The sequence below is a fragment of the Haliotis cracherodii genome, unplaced genomic scaffold, assembly GCF_022045235.1.
Source record: "Haliotis cracherodii isolate W230 unplaced genomic scaffold, xgHalCrac1.p SCAF_16, whole genome shotgun sequence".
NCBI lineage: Eukaryota > Metazoa > Mollusca > Gastropoda > Lepetellida > Haliotidae > Haliotis > Haliotis cracherodii.
The window spans coordinates 14,949,323-14,973,959 of NW_027266271.1; the positions used below are offsets into that span (position 1 = coordinate 14,949,323).

Sequence of the window (24,637 nt, forward strand, 5' to 3'; positions counted from 1 at the left end):
GTTGGTTGGTTGCCTAATGTCGCACTCAGCTACCAGTATATTCCACCAGTATGATGGCGGCCTGTAAATAATCAAGTCTTGACCTGACAATCCAGAGATTGACATTGTGAGTATTGATCCACACTTCAGGAGTAAAATTACACACAATCAGTCTGACCATCCGATCATATCAGTCACCTCTTTCGACAAGTATTTCCTAGTAATTTAGTCCATTAGTTCACCTCATACAACCAGCATATGTTGCTGGGGACCAATTCTAACCTGTAATCACCCCCAGACGTGTGGCCGAGAATATTACCGTCTGTGACTTCATCCACTTGTCCAAAGCCAAATTCTATTAGACTGTGTTTGGTCTAGTCAGCAAAGCTAATAAAAGTCCACATAATAACACTAATATCTACTAAAAATGAAGCTAAGAGTTAAAGTCTGATCCAGTTGAATGATCTATAAGTAAAATACAAAAGTAAAATAACATTTGAAAGTTTTGTAATTTCTTTCATCGTTATATATACCACTCAAGAGAAGTCAAAGAACACCTGATTCTTACATATTACTATGGTTTATCTGTTCCTAAACTTCTGTTGTTTGTTTGTTTGTTTGTTTGTTTGTTTGTTGTGTAATGCCGCACTAAGCAGCAGTCAGTAAATAATGAAGTCTGGGCCAGACAATCCAGTGATTGACATCATGAGCATCAATGAGCGCAATTGACAACCCGATCCTGCTAGGTCGCCTCTAATGACAAGCATATGAGTTGCTGAAGACCTATTCTAAACCAAAATCTTCACGGGTCTAAACTTCTTTTGAGTAGTATACAACAACACAGAGGAACACTTAATGTTCAATCAATGGATTATCAATGACCAAAGGTCAATCTAAGATTTCAAATCAGTTCTCCCACCACCAGCCAGAAATGTATCAAACCCAAGAGAGTCAGTCTGCCTCGTCTGTCTCACAGTCCTAGAACCATATTATTTTCCCTTCCGCCCAGCTCTTACTGCAATGCTATAATCCAAAATGAAGCAAGTCTAGATTTTCGACACGATTGACCTCACCGAGGCTCCTTTTCAATTGTTCTTTGTTTCTATTAACCTTTTTTATGTCAGAGCCTAAGCATTAGTCAACTCAAAGCCTTACAGTGCAGTTTGGGAAGACACAGGCAAAGCAAGCATCAATCTCCATCCCCAGATTACCATGATACACTAAATCGGGCAAGTCACGGCTGAGGGATTGTCTCAAGTGCTATGTGAGCACTGAATCCCTTCAGTAGACACACCACAAGCATGATGCACTCAAAACATTAAACTACTTGTTCATAAAGAGATCGCAAAGCAAGAAATCTTAATTGTAGCAGCACTTAGTAGCCCTTACAATGCGGTGTGCATTGAGAACACCTTTATCACTAATTCCACTGCCTAAGGCTAGATGTTGAGAGATAATTTCTACATATGGCCTGCAGCCCTCACAGGCATTGAGTACCTCTCCATTATACGATTGTCAGCTGGATAATGAAGACACTGACTAGGTAACACTTATACTGTAAGTACCTTTCTTCAAATGTCTATTTAATAAAGTTACCAGATTGAAGTTCTGATTATTTTTTAAGAAAACTTGATAACAATTAATTCTTATTATACCTTCTGAACTTCAAAACCGGAACATCGTTACTTCAAGGACTTACCATATTAGAAAGCATTAAATTAACATATTATTAAATCTGTACATGATTTCAAATCTGAATCATCTATTGTAAAAGTTTGACATTTTAAGGGTGGAGGTTCTACATCAATTTTACCAGTTTCAGTGGTAAAGGACGTCATGAATGAGGTAGGGAGGAGTACGGTTTTACACCACTTTTAGACATATTCCAGGAATATCACAGCAGGAAACACCAAAACTGGGCTGCACGCATTGTTTCCATAGGTCATGAATGACCTGCAAATATGGTACCTTTAATTCATAAAAGAGCTGCACATATTGTACCAACACGTCACGAAAGAGCTGCACATATTATACCCAAACGTCAAGAGAGCTGCACATATTGTACCCACACGTCAAGAGAGCTGCATATATTGTACCCACACGTCATGAAAGAGCTGCACATATTGTACCCACACGTCATGAAACAGCTGCACACATTGTACCCACACGTCATGAAAGAGCTGCACATATTATACCCACACGTCAAGAGAGCTGCATATATTGTACCCACACGTCATGAAAGAGCTGCATATATTGTACCCACACGTCATGAAACAGCTGCACACATTGTACCCACACGTCATGAAAGAGCTGCACATATTATACCCACACGTCAAGAGAGCTGCATATATTGTACCCTCACGTCATGAAAGAGCTGCACATATTGTACCCTCACGTCATGAAAGAGCTGCACATATTGTACCCACACGTCAAGAGAGCTGCATATATTGTACCAACACATCATGAAAGAGCTGCACATATTGTACCCACACGTCATGAAAGAGCTGCACATATTGTACCCACACGTCAAGAGAACTGCACATATTGTACCCACACGTCATGAAAGAGCTGCACATATTGTCCCCACACGTCAAGAGAGCTGCACATATTATACCCACACGTCAACATGGTCAAGAGAGCTGCACATATTGTACCCACAGAGAATCAAACAAGGTGACCCCTGGAGCAACTTGTTATGACCACAGTCGTGATTTATCTAGACCTGCCCGGATGCCGATATTCGGCACCAAGTCTGCAGCAAATGTTAGCAAAAGTGTCAGCTGGTTAACAATGGTCTAACACTTCATTGAACTGTTAATTAACATCATATAATACCTAAAATTTAATAATCAGTGTTACTTCATTTGCATACATCGATCGGTACTGTCGATTTTTTTCCACCATGTCAACTATTGATATCAGAAGTGGTTAATGGTCTTATGCTATTAGGTCATTAACAAGTGGCCTTGTATCAACAGTCTGATCCATACTGAATGGACTAGATGAACATGCTTTATATTGCTATGAATACAATGAACAGTGCTAAAATAGCACATCAATACCACCAAATACAGGTCCATTGACATATGAATACCTACACTAGTGCTAGGCTTGCTTCGATTTCTGATCTATTTGCGTCTGATATATTATTTATCAGCAATTCATGGCTAAAAGCTTTTTGAAACTTTAATGATTGTCCTCACACAATGTCACCTGATAATAAAATTGAAAGTGACAAAAAACATTTCCATAATCAACAGAAATCTCTGCTAAAAGTCCATTGAACGATTCTGACTTTATCATGAGCATGTATGACTCAACTAGTGAAAATAGTGAGTGAGTTGGGTTTAACGCTGCTTTTAACAGTATTCCAGTTAAATCACGGCATGTCAGCTTAAAGTGGGAGGAAAGCCCAAAGTGATGCAGGACGCAGACGTTTACCACCCAAGAAACCCACAAGCACGGGTATGGTGCTGACAAACCTAGAAATATAATCGGGGCGAACCGGGATTCGAACCCACAATCATAGGTTTCTGGCCTGCCTAAGGGACGCAACTCTGCAAAGCAAATCGCGGCGCCTTAGACGACTGGGCCACCCGTGTCCCACATAGTGATAATACCCAACTCTCATGATACCATAGTTGAGAAAAGAATCTTCTGTGTTGCCTGAATACAATAAACAATCATCTGAAGTTTTGTCTGACGAGTAATAATCACATGCAATATATAATGGATGCAGTATTCTTGCTACTTTGCCAAGAGTCATGGTTTTCATATTTGCGATATCGTACTTTTGAAACTTTTGGCTTCAAATCCCATCTAAAAACATTTTTCAACCAATCAGATTGCAGCACACACAGGCAATCATTTTAACAGACATCATTAACCTCAAACATTAGGATTATGGCAAGTATCCCTTGACTTTCATGATTTTTGGACATGACAAGCGAAACGCTTTAACCATTAGACTATCCTAGGCACCTACACATGCACTGAAATATGAGTGAGTAAGCGTGGTTTTAAGACCCTTTTGGAAATATTCTGGCAATACCAGAAACCCCTTCACGTGTACCCATGTCGGGAATCAAACCCAGGACCTCTGAATGACGATGAACGTTCAAACCACAAGGCTACCTGACTTCCAACTACACATGACCTGAAAGTGTATGTTAACATTGCCTAAGTGATTAAACAGCACCTGACCGCATCCTGACTCGAGAAGCAGCATTTATGAACGATAGTTACCGACACGCCGAGTACCAGCCCAACGCTAATACTGTCCTGATTGACACTCAACACAACCTCATAATTAAACCAATTCTTAATCAGAGTACACCTAATCAACACGTTGCTTCGTTAATACAACCTATCAAAGCCTTTTACGCTTGGACCAACACACAGAAAAACACCAACATGCATCAAAACATAAATGGATTTGTCAGCGATGGCGAAAACGCAACCAAACAAGCGCAATTATTCGTGATAACACGAGGCTAAGTAACAAACTCGCTCTATCAGTGATGAATTATTCACTGTACCTTGACAAACACAATCTGTTCAATTATCATTAATTTTTAATTGCACATCTAAGAGAGTGGTTTCGGACAGGCAAGATAGTGAGCAATTTCATCAGGTTAAATGGAAGGCAGTTCCCCCATGCATGTATCTGTTACCATTAACAGGTTCAATTAACCAGGAGAAAGGACCAAGGTCCCAAAGCCGAGATGAGAGATCTCAACACTAAACAAGGTCACAAAGAAAACAGATTCAGGATAGAAGATAACAAGCACCCTTGGAGAGCTTCATTCAATCTTTTACAAAGATAAGCACCTCTCCGCCACCAACCTGTCATTTCTTACATGGTCTCCGATTATAGCTTTGTGTCTATTTGATACAAGTTACATAAAGGCTTTCAAGCATCTACAGTAACTATCAGTGGGATACTACTCGCCACACAACTCACATAATAGGAGCTTGTGAAATATGACATTCAGACCATACTGTATTACAAAGGCCTCTGTATTCAACATTATCCTTTCATGTTTGAAGGTGCATTCAGAATGAAGACACGCAGTATTGATGATAACTGAATATGGGTTTCATGGGCAATGAAACTTTGCGAAATTCAAACTATTCTTCTTTGAAGAAAGATGAAATTGCCAGTTAAGTCATAAAAGGTAATAGGTTAGTTGAACGTGCTGATGACAATTCTTAACTCAATCTGAAAGTTTGGAAAAGTTTCAGATAACAGTTAAGTTTATTTAGATTGGCATGAATAATGTTCCATAAAGGACTTCAGGTTATAAATCAAAATCAAATGATCTGAAATGAACCTATACCAAAAACAAGTACATTGTACAAAGAAGATAAATGACACCACCACCGAAGTCAAACACAAAATAGTTTAGACTATTAAACTTTCTCGATTTAATACAGAAAGATCCTACGCATTATAACTGCCTTGTTTCTATACAAAAGACCACAATGTTGAATGGTCCCTGGCATTTTCTGCTATAATCCCTGAAATTACTTGTTTTTCAAACTGAAAATATCCCTGCAATATAAACGTCTCTAGCAAACGAAGTAGCAAACACTAAGAAAATCTCTCTAATTGCTACGTCTGTCTCAACAATATATCAAACAGATAAACCCTTCGTCAGACGGGCTTGCGTGGCATTTATGGATATGAGATGTCTTTTCTGATGCACAAGTATTACAGCAGCTTGGAAAACCCTAATAAACAATTTGCCTGAGGTTGTTTCCCAAATGGATCTGGGGACGTCTCCACACTCGTATCATATTAGTAGTGAAGAAATTCATGAATGGAATTATTGGGTGCTTCAAATAGACATGTAGGAACCCTGGGTAAAAAGCCCTGACACACCGAATCTGTCAATAAATATTGATTTTTCGTCTCAGATTTGGACAATTTGTCAGATTTTCCACTTGAATATCCCATTTTGTCTAATCGCGATGCACATTATACGGAATATCATCCCTACCAGCTGACCATTCCACTTCGACTGTTGAAACAAGAAAACTCAATGTCTTCGACTGCAATACCGCGCTTGTGTCCCCACACCAGCTTACCTTCGCTACCATGTATTGATCGTTAGTTAACTTGGACAACGAATTTGATCTAATTGAGGAAATAAATAGGGAAGCAAAGCGTGGCGTCCCAGTGGACATGGTGCAGACTGAAATCCCTACAACCTTCCCATAAATATCACGGCTTTTCTCACAGAACACTGATTGTCAGGCGCATTTACATGACCAAATATTAAGCGGAGTCTGTGGCTATGTTTTCTGTCCAAATACTACATATCCCATGGCAACATGTCTGGGTGACATGGTCGAAAGGTGGTGCTGAGCAGGATTGGCTAGAACACCAGGATGTTCCTGAGCTGGAGGCAAGAACGTTCTGGTTTCACTGAGATTCAATTTTCTTTTTTGGCATAGGGGCATTGTATAAGAGCTGAGAATTTTATGGGAATATTACCTTGTATTCACTTTGTTTTGGAATGGAATATCACCACATATTTCTTGTGTGGGAATGTAACTTGTATTCACTTATCCATGGTTTAGTAATACAAACTCATATTCACTTTCATTCATTTATCTATGGTAAGAGAATTTAACCTTGCTTACTCACTCATACATACACTATCTACAGTATGGAGTTATTACCTAATATTCACTATGGTATGGGATTATTACCTCATATTCACAAGGATATGAGAATATTTCCTCATATTCACTGTGGATGGGAATACTACCTCATATTCACTATCTATTGTACTGGAATATTACCTCATATTCATTATGAGAAGGGAAATTAACATTGTCTATTCACTCATCCATTCACTATCCATAGTATGGGAATATTACCTCATTCACTATCTATGGTACTGGAATATTACATCATATTCACTATGGTATGGGAATATTACCTCATATTCTATTTGGTATATATTCACTATCTATCATATGGGAATATTACCATGTATTCAGTTATTCATAATATGAATTATTAATTACTATAATTCATCTAAACATAGCATGAAAATATTACTATGTATTCACTCATCTGTGATATGAGAATATAACCTTCTGTTCATTTATTCATTGTATGGATTATTAATGTGTGTAATTCACTTGACCAAAGTATGAGAATATTACTTTGTATTCACTCATCCATAAGAGACTTTGATGTACATATAATTACTAATCTCTTTAGGTACACACCAGAGAACACAACAAACCAAGAGATGTGAAAACTGTGTGCTTTCTAACTACTGCTTTGATGAGGATATCAAATCTGGACCGTATCAGTGATTTCAGTAAAACCCACCAAGTCACGGGTCACGATGATCATTGAGGAGGAGGATATATACATCAAGTTTGCATCCTGATCAAGGAGATGCTAAAATCTTTTGACAGAAAATCAATAGATGTAACTTCCTTCTGAGATTTTCAGTATGCCAGGGATAAATCACAGATTACTACGAAGCAAATAACACAATAATGTTACAAAAATCAATCTAAAAAGAATCATTTTGAATTCTTATATCATAGTTATGCACGTGACATTCTATCACAGGGAACCTTTTCTTAGGTAACATAATGTTAATCTATCTAAAACACAAAGAGTTTTGTAAAGAAATTTGATATTTATTTCCTTAATAAACTGCTTGTTCCTTAACTCAGCAGACCTATCACAATGGCTTCCTGATAGCGGACACATTACCTGTGAAGTCAGGGTTCAGAAATTCTGCATTACCATGGAAATTACCGATGCACAAATCCACAGTTCAGTCTTTCAGATAGAATTAATCCTGATGTATCCCAATTTCACTGACAGTCAACCTATGTTGTTTCCTGATTGTACAGTTCACTTGAGATAGCACAGCTACACAATGTGTCAGTTCAGCCGTACAAAGTATCACACATTACCATTATATATAACTGTTCAGCATTTCAAAACATCTCTTATCTCCTACTCAATAGGGGATGTTTCAAAACCCAGTAGCAATGTAAGATAATCAGATATATTGCAAAAGTTTTTCAACCTAAACCGCAACTGACATAGTTCCGTTACACAAATATCATACTGTTCGAGTCACGTAGTACAATGTAGGTTTTTAACCACCTTATTGGCCCAAAGAGGTGATACAGTATTTATTTAATATCAGTAATTTTTCTGTTTTTATTATAGCAAGCAAGATTCTATATAATTTCTAAATTTTGAAGCATGGCTATTGTATCCATTTCAAATCATCCATCAGTGTGTAAGAATCCTGGAGGGTACATACATGTTTCAGTACCAATAAAGGGTTGACTTTCTTCTAATATAATAAAATTGTTGTCCCATCAATTTGAAAATGGGCATTTCAAAACATTACTTTTCAATAATGAAAATTTCATGATCTAATGATGAGTGATGCTTCAATTTTCTGTATCAATTTTCCGAAAAAATATGACAAAATATCTGAGTTTTGAAACATTACCTGCACAAGAACACATAGGAACTAGATGTGTGTTTATCAAATAAGTCAATGGAATGTATGTCTCACATCTTCCTGCCTCCTTGAAACTATCTCACGTATTTCACAAATCACTGGCGTTCTCAGGCGTGACTTTCAACTGAAAGACAGCAGACAAACGGTCCCTGATGGCAAGCAAAGTGGCAGTGGCCCCAGCGTCTTACGTGGACTTCACACTAGGTCAACACACCTTCCTAAGTGATCCTAAGCGTATCAAATATCCTCCGGCTCTACAAGCAGTAAATTTAGCGAAGACTCCATGAAAGTATAAGGATCCCTTCAGTCTGAACAGAATACGACCTGAGCCAAAAATAAAAACACGGTTGAGCGTTGGCCTTCTCAGTTTCACCTCCACATTTGTGGCATGGGTGTGAGAAGGTACTCCTCATATTTTCTCCACAGTTTAGCACTGTAAGACAATCTAGGCCTGCCCGCACATCTTGGGATTTTCCATATCTGAGTATCCGTACACCATTTACACGTTGTCTGGTCATTTCATAATCCTTCACCGAAAAATATCACAGTTTCTTGAGAAAACAATCCTTTGATCACCTTATTCCATGATCCGCGTGTCTTCCTTCCTCGTGCTTTATTCCTCCGTCGTCGTTCTTCTTTCAATCCTCTTCCCATAGTAAGTAGAGTGGGCAACAGCAACTAAGGTACCGGGAGAAAGCGAGGGTTTTGCTGGAAAAAGTCGCTACAGGTTCTAATTCTAGCGGCGACCCTGAACCGTGGGGGGTTGGTAACGGTGCTAACATGCAGTCTATCAAAATAAATAAACGCAGACGGGTGGATGATGTGTTTTTCGGGGAGATTCGGAGGGGGGCGTGACACGCGGTTATGGTTTGCGACTTAAAGTCACGGGGGTGATGAAGACGGACGGACGGGCGACCTGGGGGGGAGAACCATGTGACATTGGGTGGAAAATAAAAACAGATGAGAGAAAGAGGCGGGTTGTGTGGAAAAGAAAGATGACACATACCTGGGGTCTAGCAAAGGTTAGCTGGGCAAATTAGAACGGGCACAGAGCTGTCAGGGTCGAGAAGGTGTGAGGAGGAGGGAAGATGATCAGCGCGTGCGAGTGCAATGACGCGGCACGAGCCTTAGATTTACGCTTCCGCTAAACAATGTAGTGCATTTATCGATTGCCGCGTCGCTAACGTGTGTGAGGCGTTAAGAGCGGTGGCGCTTTACACGATGTTCACCACAATCATATGGGAAGGCATTTTCTTCCATGAATAATTAAATTGCATGTGTTTTTAACAAAATTGCCTATTTTCTTACATGTTGCGCATTGATATATTGTAAATATTGGGTACTATTTTTAGTTCAAGGGTTACGGTATTGATCATGTGACTTGACAAAATGGAGAAATAGCTAGAGGCGTTACAGAAATCGATAGGAATGACAGCATGAAAAATAGGTCCCATATCGTACATCATGTATGTTTGAAATATTGTTGCTATAAAACGTAATGCTCGGAGTTACTTTGCGTTAATGAAATGCAGTTAAACGTTATTGATAACTCGTTTTATTTCCAACAGTGATGTGACAGCCGCGTTCTTCTCAAGCGTAAAATTGTAAACACATGGCGGAATGATTCCACAACTCATGAATATTCAAGGTCAAAGTTGAGTTCGTCACATGACTAGTCAACATGGCGATGTGAAGGCGTTCCAGTCATAGTCGACATTCTCGCTTGTTTTCGACGACGACAGTGCCACAGCTCGACAATAATTCGCTGCACATGCCGCCGTCGCTAACATGGGCACCAAAAATGTCTATAACTTTGACATTGAACGAATCCGGGAAGGGGAATTCCCAACCCTTAAAGGTAATCGCGGCCCTACTTTCGGATCAAGTTCCCTGTGAGAGTGTTATTATGCAATTTGTTGCACAGTGTTGTATGGAAGGGAAACAGAGTACTAGCTACGAGGATGTAATTCAGTTACAACACTCTCATTTCTTTATGTTGCCAAGTTGCAGTGGTACCCACTAAACTAACCCAAATACTACGGAAGTTAAACCAAATGAAAACAACAATGACACAGCAAAAAATACAGGAAGCCGGTAAAGCTCCCAATGATATATGATTCCAAGAAAAGCACTTTAGACATAGAGTGTCTTTCCACACACACATACCAGGCGAAAACTCGGAAAAGTCCACATGACCACAGATTTATACCCGTAAATTTAGTGGCCATGCATTGATCAGATTATGGGATAATCGGAAATAGCATGAGATACGATTAAGGTTCAGACAAAACGTTCGATAACACCTCAAATACAAATTGATTGGTCGCAAAAAATGATTTACATAAAGTAACTACTCTCAAACTCATATTCATTGGATAGTCATAACTGTACCTATATTATAACAAAACCCAAAATGAACTTTCAGAAATAGGCCTCTAATCACTGCAACCACATTATCTTTAAACTGACATTTAATGGGCCTCTGTTAGGATATTAGCTAAGACTAAGAGCCTAGACCATGAAATGTACACCAAAGATACGATGTGACCACACCCACCCTAATTACCCAGCCATTAGACAGGTCAGGCAATACCACACTAATTGATGCTCATTAGGTGATTATGTTAATCAGGGTGATTATACAACTGCATTTAATCTCTAAAACACTCACTGACTGATTATTTAATTACCTGTATCAACACTCTAATTGCATTTTGTCAACCTATCCAGGCTTGTTGTTCACACACTGGTGATAGAAAACATTTACAGCGATGCAGGTTACATGATGTTTTATAGGGGCATGGGTTTGTCAGGAAATTGTATTTGTTAATAAGTTGATTACTTTATTTTTATTTTAAACTGATTGGCTCATTCATGACTAACTGTTATGATTGTTTACTTTTTTGTTGCCTTTATCAGCATGATGTCTTTGTTTGTCCATAAACAAACAGTACATCAAAACTACTTTTTGTTTACAAACGTAAGAGGGTTAGAATAGGTCTTCAGCATCCCGTTCTTGCCGTAAAAGGCAACTATGCTTGTCGTAAGAGGCGACATACAGGATCGGGTGGTCAGGCTTGCTGACTAGGCAGATGAATGTCATTGTATCCCAATTGCTTTGATCGATGCTCATGATGTCAATCACTGGATTGTCTGGTCCATACTCGATTATTGACAGATCACTGTCATATAGCTGGAATATTGCTGAGTGCAGCGTTAATCAAAAAACAAAACAATCAAACAATACAAATGTAAGGTTACAGAGAGAGGCATGTAACTGTGACTTATACAAGGTATACAATTAAAATTTAATTTCTTTAATTTTAGTGTATTTATGGGATTTTGAAATGTGTGTATATTTTTTAATATGCTCTTTTCTCACTTGAGGACAGGCTTTTTGGGGGAAGATGTAATGAAATTGTTCAGCAAATACTTGGTAATTAGATATAAGGTCTTTCTCCACTAGCTTTACTTTTCAATGGATAGTTAATATTTGTTGTCTAATTTCTATTTCTACATGTTCTATCAGAGAATGTTTTCCGTAAAAATCATGTTATTTTTTTTTTTTAAAATATTTTCCCCAACTTTGCATTGTGTTCATAACAGTTTCACTGACATCATTAGAATGTAAAACTTGCATATACATGTATATGATGTCTTTGTTTGGGACCATCTCAACGATATTTTTCAGTGTTTAAAAAAACAACATAGACTAAGATCCATACAATGTTCATTGTGAATTATTAATGAAAGTCTCTTGATGTATTTAACTTTGTCTTGAGATGGGTATTTTAAAAATCTACATATGAACCTCGATCTGCACTAATGGAGGTATAGGAAAATCACTCACTGTGTGTGAAATTACTCACACTGTGTTTACCTAAAAGTATAATTAATAGTATTTAGATTTTTGAATATTTTAACCAGATAAAAATAAAACCTTCACATAAAAGAAAACATAGTGCACTTTTATCGAACATTTTGACATATTTCATCCAAAGTGCATCGCAATTCCAATTGATGATGTCATACAGTGTAGTGATGTCATTGAACAAGGTAACATTGCAGTGAGATGGGAATTATAAGCAGGATGGAGTCAGTTGTTAATTGGTAATTATGAGTCATATGGGACCTGTCTTTAGACGGAAAATATAAGTAATGTGGGTCCTGTCATTAGATAAGAATTATAAGCAATATGGAGTCAGCCATTATATGGGAAATATAAGCAATATGGGACCTGTCATTAAATGGGAATTATAAGCAATAATGGACCTGTCTTTAAATGGGAATTATTAGCAGTAATAGACCTATCAATAAATGGGAATTATTAGCAATATCAGACCTATCATTAGATGAGAATTATAAGCAATATGGAGACAGCCATTATATGGGAATTATAAGCAATATGGAACCTGTCATTAAATGGGAATTATAAGCTATAATGGACCTGTCTTTAAATGGGAATTATTAGCAATAATGGACCTGTCAATAAATGGGAATTATAAGCAATATCAGACCTGTCATTAGATGGGAATTATAAGCAATATAGGGTGTGTCAGATGAAAATTATAAGCAATATGGGACCTGTCATTAGATTGGAATTATAAGCAACATGGAGCCAGCCTTTATATGGGAATTATAAGCAATATGGGACCTGTCTTTGAATGGGAATTATAAGCAATAATGGACCTGTCATTGAATGGAAATTATAAGCAATAATGGACCTGTCTTTAAATAGAAATATTAGCAATATAGGGTGTGTCAGATGAACATTATAAGCTAGTATGGGACCTGACATTAGATGGGAATTATAAGCAATATCAGACCTGTCATTAGATGGGAATTATGTGTAATATGGAGTCTGCCATTATATGGTGATACTAATTATAAGCAATATGGGACCTGTTATTAGATGGGAATTATTAGAAGAAATGGACCTGCTTTGAATGTGAAAAAATTATAAGCAATATGGGGCCTGTCATTATATAGGAATTATAAGTAATATCGGACCTGTCATTTCATGGAAATTACTTTTTTGTTTGATATATAATACTGTTAATTTGAGTATTTAACTTTAAGTCTTGGATCCTGGACTCCTTTGTTCTTTTTGGGAATTCCGTGTAAAAAAAGGTTTCCAGCAATCTATGCTGGTCATAAGAGGCAACTTTATGGATCAGGAATTCAGACTCAGTGACTTAGTTAATTTTGTGTCATTATTCCTCAACAGTGTGGTCAGTTGCTCTCAATATGGATCACTGGATTGTCTGGTCTAGTTTCGATTATTAATAGACGGCCATCATAAAGCTGAAATACAGAGTTAAGCAGACAAACAAACCAATAGTATTAGAAAACAATAATAGCCAATAACAGAGACTTGGTTGATTGTGTGCCATTGTACCCAGACAGTGGGCATCCTTACTCATTGTGTCAATCACTGGATTGTTTGATCTAGACTCAGTTATTTACTGACCACTCTCATACAGAATACAATCTCATTAAAATCAGATCTTAGATCTCGCTATCGCTAAACAAAAATCTGAGGACATTCCATTACGGGTCACATCAGAACGACCTTTCATCCAACCAATCAGAGCGTCGCTTACCAGATCATGAAAGTGACTGTCGGAATGTGTTTTCTAATCATGCAACCGCAAAATATTTAACACGGGGTATTCCGAACAACAGTTACGGGTTTTATGATTATATCCATACAATCTAGGCCATCTATAAGCCATTCCAGAATGTTCTTCTAATCAGTTTTAATTTTTTTAATCGAGAATACGTCAAAATATGTTTCGAAGCGTAGTCGCCAATTTGAAACTAGTGTCGTAAAGCTCAAGAAAGCTGCCTTCTGATTGGCTAATGTCGATTGTCAGTCATTTCAGTGATCGGTCTAAAGTCGTGAAAGGTCGTTTTGATGTGACCCGTAATGGGATGTCCTCAGATCTTTGTTTAGCGGTAGCAGAAACTAAGATCTGATTTTAATGAGGTTGAATATTGCAGAGTGTGGTATTAAACAACAAACACTCACACACCCACACACCCACCCATTGCTGTGCATTTTGTAGAAAGATGGATTTAAAATATGTTGCTTAAGAACTCCTGTTAGGCAACAGCTAGAGTAAAAACTTAGCAGTCAACTTGAGGTACGTGGTAATATAAATACAAGTTCTTATTTTGAAAAAATGTTATTAATTTGAAAATGTTGAAAATTCAAGGAAGCCTGAATTCAGCAAATGAATGTCCAAAGGCTTCACTTTCTGCTTTGAGCTGACACCCTCACTAAATAAGACCTTAAAATTTTCAGATAAAAATAAAAGGTTGTGGCCCTACCAACCAGCCAACATTTTAAAGAGGAAATGCAGAGAATGTTAAATATGATAAGTTGTCAGGATGCATGTATTTATGTGACTCTGTATAACTGAACAAGGATATTAATTCACTGGTGTAAATTAAGAAAAACAACCTACATTAATAAAATTTTTAAAGGATGTGCTGCAGAACAAAATGTCACAATCATGTTCAGGAAGTCATGGTTCATAGACCAGACGTCAGTAATTCACTTCCTCTTAAAGTTGGCCCTTTGTTGACAGGATAGTTCAAATGTATTTTTTTGTGTATAACATTTGATACTCAAGATATGGCTGAAATACGGCCGATGTGATTTAAATTTTGACTCAATCACTCACTTAAAGTTGGCGATGTTGGGTATGGTAGCTCAGTGGTTAATGTGTTTTCTAATCATGCAGAAGACCTGGGTTTGATTCCCAGCATGGGGACAATGTCTGTAGCCCATTTTTTATATCCCTTGCAGTGATTTGACTGGGGAATAATGCTAAAACTCAAATCTAAATACTCCAACTGTTAAAAGCTGTATTTTTATTTTTAGCTCACCTAACTGAAAGTCAAGTCAGCATGGTCAGCCTGCCGGTATATGTTGGCCCGCTTGCCCGGTGTATGTCACTTATGTTTGGTTTAAATTTAATTTAGCTGTGTTTGGTATGTTTTGGCTTCATTAATGTTGCAATAGCTATGAGGAAAATAACATTGGAAGCAAGGTGTCTCCCTGGAAAGAAACCTCTGACTAACCATCCATGATATTATAGTCATCAGCAAGGTCAGTGACATATCAATTTCCCATATCAGGGCGTATCATGTTGGCACGTTGTCCTTCATTACAAAGTATTGACAAGTGTCAGAAGTCCGTTTTATGCCAATAATTTGTTACTTGAAAATCGAATGTTATTTTTAGCTGCTGTCAACGATATTCCAGCTGTAGTGAAGTGAGTCAATGCCAGGCAAGGGGCGGTGGGGTAGCCTAGTGGTTAAAGCGTTCGCTCGTCATGCCGAAGACCCGGGTTCGATTCCCAACATGGGTACAATGTGTGAAGCCCATTTCTGGTGTCCCCCGCCGTGATATTGCTGGAATATTGCTAAAAGCGGCGTAAAACCATACTCACTCACTCAATGCCAGGCAAACCAGGGGTTGAAAGCATGAGCACCAATCCAGGGTATGAAGCACTTGTCATCTAAGTTGCTTAACATAACTATCAAACCCTCATTTTAGTCAGCTCTTGGACCAAGCCTGGAGCCAAGGCAATCTGTTTCAGCCCAGTATTCCACAGGGTCTTCCAATAAGGGGTTGTACTGGAATGTAACGGTGGCCAACTATGAGAGTTGATGTTTGCTCACACTATCAATCAGTTTATTCATATATAACTGTAAGGCCACAGGCCCATAGTACAGAATACGTGACAATGTGGAAGCGGTTAGAAATGTTACAAGGATTCATTTCTTAATAACATGGCATGATATATATATAGAGAGAGATTTTGTATAGCCGTTTTGCTCACGTGTGATATTAAAGAGATAAACTTGTATTTATTTGGATGAACATAGTATTTCTGTTCAATATATTCTTTCCTTAAATTATCATGTCTACAACATACAAGTAGAAAATGAAATTCATCTTCGACAACATTTAAAGAACATTGTTTACATAATCTTAAACATTTCGGTATTTTGTTGTGCCTGCAAACTTCAAACATTAACCTGTGTGAGCTGCATCTAAATTGTGTTAATGATATTCTGCATTTTCTTATATTTACATCAGTTAAATATTTTTCTGTGCATATTTGCATTTTAAAATATCTATAATATTCGCATTTGCTAGAAACATCTACAGTAGATCTCCATGTTTGAAAGTACATGTCAAAATGCGTCTGCCTTATTTTCGTTATGAACATGACATGATTCTCTAAGAAACATTGGTTTTCCCAGATGTAACCATACCCACATTTATACAGTAGACATTTAACATTGTATGCCCAATTTTGATCTCCATTCTTTTCATAAAATAGCATCATATTATAACATTTTTTTGGCAATCTACTTACTGGCATTTTTAGTAATTTTAACCAGTATCGTATGATTTTTAAGTAGTGACATATATACAAGGGCACGCGACCACATTCACCATAAACCATTACATTACTTTCACATGTTTAACACCAAGAAATCTTTTGCATGCGTATAAATGTACAGATTTAATTTCTTTAGCCTCTGCAAAACCCCATATTTCCGAACCATAGGAAAGAATAGGAGCTATTTTTGTGTCAAAATTTTTGAAGAAAGATTTATAAGCACACTCGCTAAATCAAGCACACTATCAACCACTGGTGAGTCTCCTGCCTGCGTCATGTAGCTGCCTTGCCATTCAGAAATGTGTTCAAGAATTTCGACGAGCGGTGGGGTGGCCTAGTGGTTAAAGCGTTTGCTCGTCATGCCAAATACCAAGGTTTGATTCCCAAAATAGGTGCTCGATGGGTGCTCTATGGGTGTTTCTGATGTCCCTATCCGTGTTGGAATTGGTCATCAGCAAACCATGGTTGTGTAAGAGGTGTCTAATGAAGTTGGGTGGTCAGGCTTGCTGACTTTGGGGCGGTCGGGTAGCCTAGTGGTTAAAGCGTTCGCTCGTCACGCCGAAGACCCGGGTTCGATTCCCGACATGGGTACAATGTGTGAAGCCCATTTCTGGTGTCCCCCGCTGTGATATTGCTGGAATATTGCGAAAAGTGTCACAAAACCATACTCACTCACTTTAGAATTTCAAGTTTCTGACAGAAAAATCTCTTTATGGCCGTCACTCAGTAATTTTTGTTCTTTAAATTTGGTAGATATGCAGTTAGTTGTGGGACTCACAAATGTGTTCTGCATTTTTGCAATATATGATTTTGACACTGATTTGGCCTTTACATTTTGGCCATTTTGAAAGGTGAAACGCATGTGGCTGTAATGCAGCTACATAAAAAAAAATGTAATAAAATTTGGTGTATGCTTTGTTACAAGTGGGACATATGTTCCTTTTTTTTTCGCTTTATTTCATATTTTGAGCTTGATTTGACCTGTGCATTTGGACCTTGCTCTTAAATGTTCTCAAAATGCATTTCTTTATACTGAAAAAATCTCATCAACCAATGGACAAGAGGCTCAAATCCAACTCAGCAGCCATGTTGATACTTGACCATTTTTGTACAAAATATTATGAGCTTTTGTGTTTGTTTAGTGTGTTGTAGGATTTTCTCTAAATTGGATATTTGGCTTTGTAAAATCTAAAATTGCATGAGTTGTGCTTGTAATACTTGAATATCAATACTGACATGATCATTCAGTAAGTGGCTTTCTTTCTTAACAAATTGAAACTGTCGACTACATATCAGGGTGAGCTACAGTGCCGTGGCACCATGTTTTAGTGTGGTTTTGTATCTGAATTGATATTCCACACTGCCTTGTGTACCTTTTTCTTATTAATTGAACAAGAAATAATCGCAAACAGACTCAAACAATTCCTTTGGACAATATTCCTTTACATTCAATTCTTTCATAGAATTTGTCAACTTTTGTAGTGTTCCAACATAAGTGTGTCATAAAATAAATAATTAACATTGGTTTTATAGCTTTTTAAAGCATTATGCCAAGAGAAAGAAAGCAAAATGAAAACAAATGTTCATCAGCATTCCTTTGAAATATATTTCCTAAAAAACTCCTTTTTAACAAAAATGGAAAAATATATAAATAAAATTGCTTTGGCCTTAACAAAATGTGGAACAATTTCAGTGATGCATGATTATCAAATTGATGTCCCCTCATACCAGTGAGAAGCATTCACACAAGACATGAGAAGAAACAAATGTGATGTTCTTAAGTAGCTCAGGATTTTTCTATCATCTGAAACAATTCACATTAACTTCTACTCTAAGTTTTCATATAAATCATGAAAAAGATGTCCATCCTGGGGCGGTGTTTGGTTCCAATCTCAATCCTTCACTTCTATGTCTTAGTTTTCAGATGGACTGCAAACAGTGTCCATTCTTCACACGGCAGTCTTATTTTAGGCAACAGTGTCCCTTTTTGACTTCTTTGTCTTGTCTTTGTACTTGACTGGCAACTTGTCCCTCAAGCTTTACCCATGGCAGCTGAAGATCCTAAAAAAACACACAAGTATTTGTAATCCTGTGATATACAAGTCGATATTGAAATGCATACAAAGAAGACATGTAAAGGCTTGGGTTTTAGCTTTTTCTCTAATGGCCATATTGAGCTAACTGAGCAATGGAAATGACATTGAGGTGATTAAAGACTTTCTTATGTGTCAGATCTGGACAGTCTTGGGTGGTCTTGCCCACAATTCTTGACAAGTTAGGTGTCAATATGTTCTTGATCAAAGCCATGGAACCGTCTCTGTCAATACAGGCTTGAAATACTCTCTTGCAAAAACTGATGGAGAAGGAGAGAAAGTATGCCTGCGAATAACATTTGAAGATTGAGTTATAAAAAATATATTAAATTAATTTCAGACATGAAAGACGTACTTGAACTTTTTTGCATTCTTTGTGAGAATTGTGTGCTTTTTGTTAATATGTTTTATTCGTTCTTATTAATTCTGTGCCATCTGTGATCGAGATTGAGCAATTTTATGTCAATGATTATACAAACCAAGAAATGTCTTGCATTGCATTAGCTTCTTGTCAGATTTATTTTTTATTTGCGTGTTTGCATGAAAATGTAGTCATCAATAGGATTATATGTTATATCTTTAAATTTTCTCCAGATTTATTTGGAGGAGGCACTAAATTTCTTTAGAGGTGTAGCGATACAGTGTGGTTGTTATATATGTATCCTGATACTAGGGGGAGCGGTACAATTTGTATTTAGATACAGTGCTTTTCATAAGTTAAATTCTTTTCTTTTTTTCGCCGAAGACCCGGGTTCGATTCCTGACATGGGTACAATGTATGAAGCCCATTTCTGGTGTCCCCGGCTGTGATATTGCTGGAATATTGTTAAAAGCGGCGTAAAACCATACTCACTCACTCACTCACTCACTCACTCACTCACTCACTCATTTGTAATGAAACCAGGTGTTCGTAGAAAGGTGAGCATATCCTTCAAATCTCCAGTAACACCCATTACAAGCACATACTAAGTCAATTCTCCTCCCCATAATGATCCAGGTTAGAATACGTCTTCAGCAACCCATGGTTGCCGTAAAAGATGAGGGGATCGGGTGGTCAGACTTGCTGACTTGGTTGATGCATGTCGTCATATCCCAATTGCGTCGATCAATGCTCATGATATCAATCACTGGATTGTCTGGTCCAAACTTGATTATTACCGACCTCTATCATGTAGCTAGAATATTGCTGAGCGCGGTGTTAAACAACAAACACACACACACAATTGTTCACCTGAAAAAACATGGGAAATATTATACAGGAGAAATACTTTCCAGGAGAAATATTATACAGGAGAAATACTTGTCAGGAGAAATATTATATAGGACAAATATTATATAGGATGAATACTTTTTTGAAGAAATGATATACAGGAGAAAAATTATACTTGAGAAATACTTTTCAGGAGAAATATTATATAGGAGGAATACTTTTCAGTAGATATATTATATAGGAGGAATACTTTTCAGTAGAAATATTATACAGGAGAAATACTTTTCAGGCGAAATATTATATAGGAGAAATATTATATAGGAGGAATACTTTTCAGGAGAAATATTATACATGAGAAATACTTTTCAGTAGAAATATTATACAGGAGAAATACTTTTCAGGTGAAATATTATATAGGGGGATATTATATATGAGGAATACTTTTCAGGATCTGTTGTTCAGTGAGGCTGTGGATAACTTAACCAATGTGACCACCATCCAGCTTAGCCCAGTGGCATCAGTTGTTAGCGTGACATATGCATGATCATGATCCCTGATTAACATACAATGACTACATAATGAGGGTTGTGACCATTACAGGAGGGAATGCAATTATTAAGGCTTTGCGGTGTGAACAGGTATAAATGAATTTGAAAGTCATTTTGTCAGGAGAGGCAGGGCTGTCCTAATGGTCCCTTTGTTCGGTATTAATTCTGTAAGACCTTGTTCATTGCTAAATGGGTTCACTGTCAGGGGTCATTATCAGTGCCACTTGTTCTGTAGTAGTTTTTGTACAGGCACATTATACACTCTGACACTCCAGCTGAGTGCGAGAGTGGGCAGCCATCACTTCGCAAACCAGGTTGTGACATAGCTAGTACACCTATCCTGAAAAGAGAAAATCTGAATGTACTCCTTATTTTTCTCCCAAACCTTTTGTTGCTGTCCTCGATTTTTTATGATGATATTTCGCTTTAACCCTATTCCCCCTTTTGGAACTTTGTAGTTTTTCAATTTAGATCTGGAGCACTGTTTATGTTACATAAACCGCTGGTCCGAAATAATCTGTTGACAAGCTCGTCAGATTTTTCTGCCAATCCTTTCAAGTTGTAACTGTTGGAGGAATCGACTAGAATATTTGTTGTTAGGAGGTTTATGATGATGTCATCATTGGCCTGGGCCCTGTTTCACAAAGCAACTTAGCGCTAAGATGATAATTTCTTCAATACTTTAACATGGACTTAAAGTCATAGCACTAAAATGATAATTTCTTCCATACTTTAACATGGACTTAAAGTTATAGCGCAAAGATGATCGTTACTCACACACTCTAACATGGACTACAGTCATAGCGCTAACATTGCTTTGTGGAACGGGACCCAGGTTTTGACCACAAATCCTGATTAATAGTTCCGATGGATTATAATAAAGCAAATGTCATGTAATGCCACAGTCAGCAATGTTGTAGCTGTATCACAGGGGGGGGTTAGGAAAATGTTCATACACTCACCCACCCACTCAGCCATCCATGTACTGAAACAAACATGCAGTCATCCACAAAACCAAACATTCAACCATCCATGTACCCATCCATCCACCCACTATACCATTCATCCACCCACTTAACCATCAATCCACCCACTCAACCATCCATCCACTCAACCAACCATGCATCAACCAACCATGCACCCATCTACACACTCAACCATCCACCCACTCAACCATCAACCCACCCATTCAACCATCAATCCAACTGGTCAACCATAAACCCACCCAGTCAGCCATCAACCCACCCACTCAACCATCAATACACCCACTCAACCATCAACCCACCCACTCAACCAACAATCCACCCACTCAACCATCAATCCACCTCAACCATCAATCTACCATCAACCATCAATCCACCCACTCAACCATCAACCCACCCCACAAAAATCCATCCACCTATCCAGTCAACCATCAACCCACCCAGTCAACAATCAATTCACCCACTCAACCATTAACCCACCCACTCAACCATCAACCCATCCAGTCAACTAACAATCCACCCAAATAACCATCAGCACCCACTTAACCATCAGCACACCCAGTCACCATCAATCTACCCACTCAAACATCAATCCATCCACTTAACCATCAATCCACCCACTCAAACATCAATCCACCCACTCAACCATCAATCCACCCACTCAATCATCAATCCATCCATTCAACCATCAACCCACCCATTCAACCATCAATACACCCACTCAACCATCAATCCACCCTCTTAACCATCTATCCACCCACACAAACATCAACCCTCCCACTCAACATCAACCCACCCACACAAACATCAACCCACCCATTCAACCATCAACCCACCCACTTAACCATCTGTCCACCCACACAAACATCAACCCACCAACCCACCCACTCTACTTGCCATGCACCCATCCACCCACTCAACTTGCCATGCACCCATCCACCCACTCAACTTGCCATGCACCCATCCACCCACTCAACCATCAATCCACCCACTCAACCATCAACCCACCTCCTCAACCATCAACCCACCCACTCAACCATCAACCTACCCACTCAACCATCAACCCACACACTCAACAATCCATCCACCCACTCAACCATCAACCCACCCACTCAAGCATCAACCCACCCACTCAACAATCCATCCACCCACTTAACCATCTATCCACCCACACAACCATCAATCCACCCACTCAACCATCAATCCACTCACTCAACCATCAACCCACCTCCTCACCCATCAACCCACCCACTCAACCATCAACCCACCCACACAACCATCAACCCACCCACTCAACCATCAACCCACCCACTCAACCATCAACCCACCCATTCAACCATCTATCCACCCACACAAACATCAACTCAACCATCAACCCACCCACTCAACCATCAACCCACCCACACAACCATAAACCCGACCACTCAACCATCAACCCACCCACACAACCATCAACCCACCCACACAACCATCAACCCACCCATTCAACCATCTATCCACCCACTCAACTATCAACCCACCACCCACTCGACTTGCCATGCACCCATCCAACCTCCCAACCATCCACTCACTAATCCACCACCTCACTGACATCTATTCCAGAAGAAGCGAATGGTAGGGCATAACAACATTACAGTGCAACAGATATGTGGAATATTAACCTCAAATCCCGTGAGAATTTCAGCTATGTATTTTGTTAAACACTCAGTAATATGCAAAGACATTTTAAGAAGAAGTTTCCTCCTGAAAATTTCTTTAAAACAGCTCGAGCGTAGTGATAATTTTCCCTAACTTGCAGTGGTGCCATGGTGCCCTGTGTAGCCATCTGAACTTTTTTATTTTGTTTCTACTTGACAGAATTTGTTTATGTACAGTCAAACCTGATTATTATGGCAAACTGAGTGAGAGGATACTGGGATGACCAAGTCTCTTCTTTAGGATTAAGTCATCTTGTGTTTCTAATGAATCCTCCCTTTGACGTCAGCTGCGCTTGTTGAAAGAGGCAACTAAATGGATCGCATAGTCAGATTCAGTGACTTGGTGGATAGTATGTCTTCGTACCAGTAAGGCTTGGGGCACTGCTGGCCCAGTTGTCTAAGATGCCAGAATTCACTGTGCAGAGTTCCATCCCCGGGCATGCCGGAAACCTTTGATCATGGGTTTGAATCCCGTTCCAGTTTTTAGGTTTGTCAGCACCATACACGAGCTCTTGAGTTTCATCAAAGTTGTAAACGTCTTAGACTTGCATCACTTGGGGCTTTCCTCACACATTAAGCCTGCACGTTGTGATGTAACTTGATACTGTTCAAAGCAGCGTTAAACCCAACTCACTCATTCCCTCGTACCCCAATGGTGTAGAACATTGCTCATAATATGGATCACTGATTTGCCTGCTGCAGACTCTGTTAGTTATATCCCACATTCATATAACTGGCATATTGCTGAGTGCTGCATTCAATGGCAAACATACAAATCATTAGCGTCAGCACAGTGATACTCACACACCTAATGCCTTTAATGCTTCAACAATGTTGTCAGTTGGGAGGATGTCACCAGAGATATATGATAGGATGCTTAGAAATTTAGTTAGTTCAGGTACAATATTACTGGTCACAGCGTAGCAACCATATGAGAATATTTAAATGTACAGTGCCCTCACCGAGCTATCATTTCACTTGTGACCCCAAAGTCCGTTCTGGACTTCCTTTTGAAGCTCTGTTAAGGACTCGTAGTCAGATTAAACCACTTGCTCATGCCTGCTTAAAACAGGTATGGAGTGTCAGACTCTGTGACTTGGCTGATTGCCTCTCCCCAAACCTTAATAATGTGGATTGTTGCTCATGATTTCAGTCATTGGTTTGTCTGGTCCACACATTATTTCA

The 24,637-nt window shown here is 38.6% G+C and overlaps 2 protein-coding genes across 9 annotated transcripts in view; one reads left to right on the forward strand and one right to left on the reverse strand.

Moving 5' to 3' along the window:
• LOC139463861 (poly(rC)-binding protein 3-like) overlaps window positions 1-9,586 on the reverse strand; it is a 348,995-nt gene extending 339,409 nt beyond the window's left edge. For 7 of the 8 annotated variants that reach the window (XM_071245245.1, XM_071245243.1, XM_071245246.1 and 4 more), the window contains exon 1: window positions 9,505-9,586. The gene's annotated coding sequence lies outside the window, so the exon portion shown is untranslated. Of the gene's footprint in view, window positions 1-9,074 lie in introns of all 8 variants that reach the window. The other variant, XM_071245242.1, reaches the window with a different exon arrangement.
• A 601-nt stretch (window positions 9,587-10,187) lies between these two features.
• Window positions 10,188-24,637, forward strand: part of LOC139463409 (molybdenum cofactor sulfurase-like) — a 62,047-nt gene continuing 47,597 nt past the window's right edge. Inside the window, exon 1 of the mRNA XM_071244666.1 lies at window positions 10,188-10,356. Coding sequence (XP_071100767.1) covers window positions 10,287-10,356 — 70 coding nt within the window. The 5' untranslated portion in view covers window positions 10,188-10,286. The remainder of the gene's footprint in view (window positions 10,357-24,637) is intronic.